Consider the following 6000-nt stretch of genomic DNA (forward strand, 5'->3'; position numbering starts at 1 on the left):
GCGTAAGTATCCTTGCTAGTTTTACTTCTAATTTGTCAGGCATATAAAAACCTGTATATAAAACTTCAGTTGCCAGACAATTATTGTACACATATGTTCTACCACAAAGAGCTCTGATATTTCTTTTGTCATCAAACAGGACTCCTGCTTTTAGGGAATGCAGAAGTTGCCCATATAGTACTACTACAGCCAAATAAACAAACATACAAACAAACAAATCCTCCAGTTAAATTTCAGGCACTCTTCAAAAGCAGGCAAATATTTAGAAAGAAAATGCCCTGTCTTCTACCAGGAAAAGAAATCAGCCCGAAAATTTTAATTCACCGACAAATATTCCATCAGCAAACAGTGATCTCTAATACTAAAGAGTTCTTTTCCCGGAAGAGGTTGGTGTTTATGCTCAGATACTTGCTCATTTATTTATTTATTTTATTTAAGCAGCCTTCAATTCTTATTCACAAAATTCATTCTCATGCAAGATGTTTTGATTATCATCTCTGAGATACAAAAGACAGCATCTGAAATTGTAAATAAAAATCTCCAATGCTCAATTGAAAAAAGAAAAAGATTTAAACTAGCTCACCTTGAACAATTATACAGAGAAGAAGTTTGGGGAGGGGGGGGGGAGGGGGTTAAAAATATCATAAATGTATGGAAATACTGTCAAAATGTCCCAGTCTTGTGGAAATAAGAAGTAGTAATAATAATAATAACAGTCAGCGCTTAGGAATAATTCCGCTCAGATCTGAATGAATCTGCTCCCCAGAAGAGATTAACACAACCACAACAAAGGTAATGCCTATGGATAAATAACTAACAACATTTTAACTACATATGAAACAAAAATTTTACATACTTGAGCCAGTAAAATGTCCACTTGCCAAGGAAGTTGGTCCATTTTTCCCACTGCTCACAGGAGGTGAAAACATCTAAAAAAAACAAAGAGGCATTACTACTGGAAAACAAGAGATTCCCGAGTCCACTGTTAGTCAAAAGTTCCTTCCACATTCGCTGTGAACTACGTTCAATAGTTTGTCTACCACGAAACATCATCCCCCACAGACCTGAAAATGAGTCAGTATTTCTTACAGCCCCCACCAGCCCCTCACCACCATCATCATGGTTTTATTAGGCTCATTAGCTCCCCAAACAATATTCGCTTCCCGAAGAGTTTGAGCAATCCCAGTCCCCAGCAGCGTTATCCAGGCTGGGAAGCGGGGCTCGCTCCCCTCTCCAACTCTCACGCTGACAAAGGCGAAAAAAGTTTTTTTGCTGAAACCTTGGCCATAAATGTAGCAATGTCCATTTCCATCCCGCTTTACGATTTGCCTGTCATATGTGAACCCAAATAATAATAATGCAAAGTGCCACCTGCCCTAAATTCTCATTTCGTCTCTAACACGAGAGCAATTTGAAGCAAGGCTCTCTCCCTCTCCCCCTCTCTCTCCCTCTCTCTCGCTCCCTCTCTCTCTCCCTAGCATTTATTTCGACCCTAATTGGTTTCTCTCTTCTTCGACGTGTCTAGTGGATAATACGCACCTTCCCTGAGTCAGAGCCTGCAAAAAGCGAAGGAACAAATGGAAAAAGTGCAACAAGCAAAGAGGGGGCTGCAAAGCTGCCTCAGGCTACGTTTCCTGGCCAAACTTCCCCAAGCCATTCCTCCAAAGCAAAGTCTGGAGCAGCAGCAGCAGCACCAGCCTGAAGCAGCCTCATTTACACGGGGGGGGGGTGTGGGGGGGAGGCAGGTTTTTGCGGGGTGTTGCTGGTCTTTAGGAACATACATGCATCTCACAGCAAACTGATTCTCCCCTTAAATAAATAAATAACTGGATAGATAGATACTCCTGACATATTGGGGGGAAGGGAGGGGATGGGGAGAGGAAGGAAGGGGCTGGGAGGGGGAGCCTGACAAAACTAGACAAGTGCACACGTCCGGATTAACGTTTGGCCTCCAAACCAGCCCGGCCAGGAGCAGCCCAAAGAGACAAAAAGTACTTTTTTTTTTTTTTTTTTTTTTTTTTTTTTAAAAAAAAGCACCATCTAGCTGGGGGGCTTCGGAAAAGATTGGAGCAGTTTTAATGACAGCAGAAGCCATATGAGATTTCAGTGAAAACTTTAAACTGAGACAGTCATGGATTTCTTTGCACTTTCCATGTGCCAAAAAATGAAACAAGGGAAGAACTGAAAATAGAATATAAGCAACTAATTAGCAATTAATTAGTTCATGTGCCAACAACGCTATAAAACGTAAAGCACAGTAAAAGTGCTAGATATTGTTATTAACTAATGATGAGAAATGTTCGGTTTTAGGGGCACCTCTTTTTGTATGAATTATTTTAGACATCCAAGACATTAAAATAAGCTGTGAACACGATTGCATCTCCCATCACATACAATAAGAAATAATAAAAAGACTCTAATTTTTGTTTTTCTTTTTTTTTTTTTTTAAAGCAGAAAGATATTTACCACGGTTCTAGCTGCTGATTAAAAATTGCCCAATGTACTTAGATCACAGTTTTGTTTTGTTTTTGTTGGTTTGGTTTTTGGTTTGTTTTTGGTTTTGTTTTTTTTTTTTTTCTAGTTTAACAGATCAGCTAGAAGATATTTTTTACAGCTGTTGTTAATTTCCACCGTTGTTTCTTACCGCACTGAAATCCAGTAAATCACTCAGTTCTTTGTCCGTCCCTAAGGCAGCCATTCGCTGTTGGTGATGCATTTTAGCAAAATCACACAAACCTAGAAACATGGAAATAACCGCAATCAGAAACCCAGTCCCGAGCCTTGCAGGAAACACAATCGGATTTTTCAGGGGGGTGGGGGTCGGGGGTGGGTAGTTGAGAAGAAGGGAGGGAAAAAAGATGGAGGGGCAGCAAAAACAACAACAACAAAAAAGCGATATTGTATTTCCAAAGAGCCGATCGAAACCCGGTAACATCCACTCTAAACCCAAATCCGGAGGAGAAAAAAAAAGAAAAAGCCTCGCTCCCGGAGCATCATTTATGCAACAGGAGGTTCAGCGAGGAATGAATGAGGATCCCAGAGAAGAAACTACAGCCATCCGCTCCCAACTTTTTCCCTTCTCCTTCTTCCACGCAAAGTAGCGTTTAGAGGCAGAAACGGCAAAGAGCGATAACAGCAATGAAAAAAAAAAAAAAAAAAAAAAAGATGCAAAGTCGCAGGCTACGGAGGCGCCGGTGCGGAGGGACGCGGGGCGGGGGTGGTGGGGCCGGGAGGGAAGCGGAGAGCAGCCTTTGACAATTAGCCCCAATTTCTAATTTGCGGAGGGAAGCGCGGAGGGAAGCGGGGGGGGGGGGGGGGGGGGTTAATAACAACAACCCGGGAGCGGCGCGGGCCTGTGCGGAGTCATCGGTTCCCTCCGAGCGCCCGGGGGGAGGGGAGGGGAGGAGAGGGAAGGAGGGATGGGGAGGCAGGGAAGGGAAGGCAGCGAAGGGAAGGGAAGGAAAGGAAGGGGCGCGGAGCGCAGCGGCCGCGCCGCCTCGCCTCGCCGCAGCCCCGGCAGCGCCGCTACCCGCCGCCGCCGCGCTGCCGGGCCGGGTCGGGCCGGGCCCCCGCCCGCCGGCCCCGCGCTCCCCCCGCCGCCGCCGCCGGCTCCGCTCCCGGCCGGCCGCCCGCTGCCCCGCCGCCGGCCTGCCGCGCCCGCCCGCGGAGGGGAGCGGAGCGGAGCGGAGCGCGGGGCCGGGCGGCGCGCCGCCTCCGTACCCGCAGATCATGGAGCTGCAGATCCCGGCCAGCCGCCGACTCCCGCCCGCGCCGCACTTTTGCAGGGATTATACTTTAAATTTCCCCAGCTCGCGCACATACACATGGCAAAGCGAGTTTATACGAGGCTGCAAATACACGTGATGCGGAGACTTTGCCAAGAGGAACAATATTTTCTCCCCTTGTATTATCCAGTCCATTTTTTTTTTTTATTCTGCTTTGTTTTGGTTTGTTTGTGGATGACCCCCTCCCCCCAATTCCCCCCCGCCCCCCCCCCCCCCGTGCCTACAGCTAAATTTCAAACCCGAGGTTTTCGATTTACAGAGAGCATTGCTGCAAACTTTGCAAAATCAGCCCTTTGATTCGCTTTACGCTCAAGTTTCTGGGGACGATGCCAGCGGCCCCCTCCCCCCTCAGCATGTTATACTTTTATTTTACATTTTGCTATTGCAGGCCCGACACACTCCACGAAAACTAGTTCGACTTCATTTTCCGGTAGGAAATAAAGCACCGAGTTAGCACGCTGAGCGTTTGCACCTTAGTGTAGATCTCACACGTGTAATTACACCGTGTATATAGAATGTATATTTATACACGCGAGCAATTCTGTGTGCGCGCACACGGTGTACTATTTGCATTTACACATCGAATAACTTGCACCTCTTTTTAAATAACACATCGGGATCGACAATTTAAAAAAAAAGAAAAACCAAAAACAAAAAAAAAAAACCACAAACAAGTTACTCTAACAGCAAATTGTAACTTTACCTTAAATGGCCACAAATATGTTCACAATATTCCAAGGGGGGGAAAAAAAAAGAACAAAAATAAAAAAAAAAAAAAAACACAAAAATAAAAAAAAAAAAAGAAGAGAGGAATCTTCTGCCAAAGTGCTTTATTATCTCACACGTGTGTGACCCTCCAAAACCACGAAAAAGTACTGTAAGTGTCAGTCCTGCTCCGGGGTACTCCACAGCTTTACAGGCACCCTACACCTGGCTTTGTTGGGATTTGGGGTTCCCGACCACCAAACGCCCGCCACCAGCTCCCCCACCCAGACAGCCGAGACGCCAGCCAGCCAAAAAAAAAAAAAAAAAAAAAAAAAAAAAAAAAAAACCAACCAAAAAAAAAAAAAAAGGCAAAAAGAAAGGAAAAAAAGAAGGTCCGACAACTTTTCCCTCTATTGTTTTTACAAACACATGGTGACTGACAAACTGCGAGCGCCGTGGCGGCTCGGGGACTTTCCCCTCTGTCCTTCCTTAAAAAAAAAAAAAAGGCAAAACCCCCAGAGCGAGCGCGGAGCCGCCCGTCCCAAACTTGTTCCAAGTTTACAGCGCTCTCCTCCTCCTCCTCCTCACCACCACGGCCTCCCCCGCGGAGACGCGGATAATAGCATCTTTCCCTGGAAGACACATCGCCAGCCGCTCACATCCGGGCAATGCCCGCCGCCTTATAAGCGCCGCCGCCGCCGCCGCCGCCGCCGCGCCGCCGCTCGCAGACAATGACGAGGGAGGGAGGGAGGCGGGCGGGACGGCGCGGCGCGGCGCGGGGCGAGCAAGATGGAGGGGCCCGCCGCCCCCCGGCCGCGCCGCCTTCCACCCACCCCCGCCTTCGCCACCCGGCCCGGCCGCACCGCAGCGCGGAGATCCGCGCCTCCGCCCACGGCCTCCGCGGGAGCGCCCGGGGCAGGCGGCCACCCCTCCGCCTGCCGGGGGGGCGGGGGGGGAGTGGGCGTTGTTGTTCCCCCCCCCCCCCCCCCATACAGCGCAGGAACCTGGGAGGGGGTTTGCAGGCGGCGGGATGCCTGGGGGGGGGGGCGGTTGTGTTGATTTTATTTTATTTTTTTAAAATATAGTGGGAGCAGAGCGCGCAATTCTGATGGCGCGCAAACAGTTCCTGAAAATTAAAATGCAGAAGTGTCTGGGAAAGGGCTAAAGGGAGTAAAACGTGGCGGGGGGACGCACACACCAAGGGAAGGAGGCTGTGCAGGTGGGGGACAGGCTGCAGGGCCCGGGAGGGAGTAGGAGAAGTAACAAGGCAGGGGGGGCCGGAGAGCTGCGGACCCCCTTTCTTGCCCTCCGCAGCTTGCTCAAGGGTGGCGGGAGACCCTCTGTGACGAGCGAGAGGTGGTCTTGCACCCACGTTACTCTGCTGGGCCTGGAGGTGAAAGTGTCAACCTAAAAGCAGCCATAGAAAAGGAGAGGGTGCCGTAAATCTAAACCTTTCGGAACCGGAGGGTACAAAGGGCCCCACGCAGCAGCGCTGTGGGAGCGGGGAGGG

At 49.0% G+C, this 6000-nt stretch overlaps 1 protein-coding gene across 12 annotated transcripts in view; it reads right to left on the minus strand.

Moving 5' to 3' along the window:
* Positions 1 to 3817, minus strand: part of TCF4 (transcription factor 4) — a 245647-nt gene extending 241830 nt beyond the window's left edge. For 3 of the 12 annotated variants that reach the window (XM_049794246.1, XM_049794241.1, XM_049794240.1), the window contains exons 1-2: positions 2645 to 3140; positions 857 to 929 (exon numbers count right to left, since the gene is read on the minus strand). In XM_049794246.1, the coding sequence (XP_049650203.1) occupies positions 857 to 929; positions 2645 to 2935 (364 nt within the window). In that variant the 5' untranslated portion in view covers positions 2936 to 3140. Of the gene's footprint in view, positions 1 to 856; positions 930 to 1279; positions 1428 to 1539; positions 1663 to 2644; positions 3141 to 3336; positions 3353 to 3720 lie in introns of those variants that run through there. The other 9 variants (XM_049794244.1, XM_049794239.1, XM_049794238.1 and 6 more) reach the window with 7 other exon arrangements.
* Positions 3818 to 6000: the final 2183 nt, after the last annotated feature.

The sequence above is a fragment of the Accipiter gentilis genome, chromosome Z (genome assembly GCF_929443795.1).
Source record: "Accipiter gentilis chromosome Z, bAccGen1.1, whole genome shotgun sequence".
NCBI lineage: Eukaryota > Metazoa > Chordata > Aves > Accipitriformes > Accipitridae > Astur > Astur gentilis.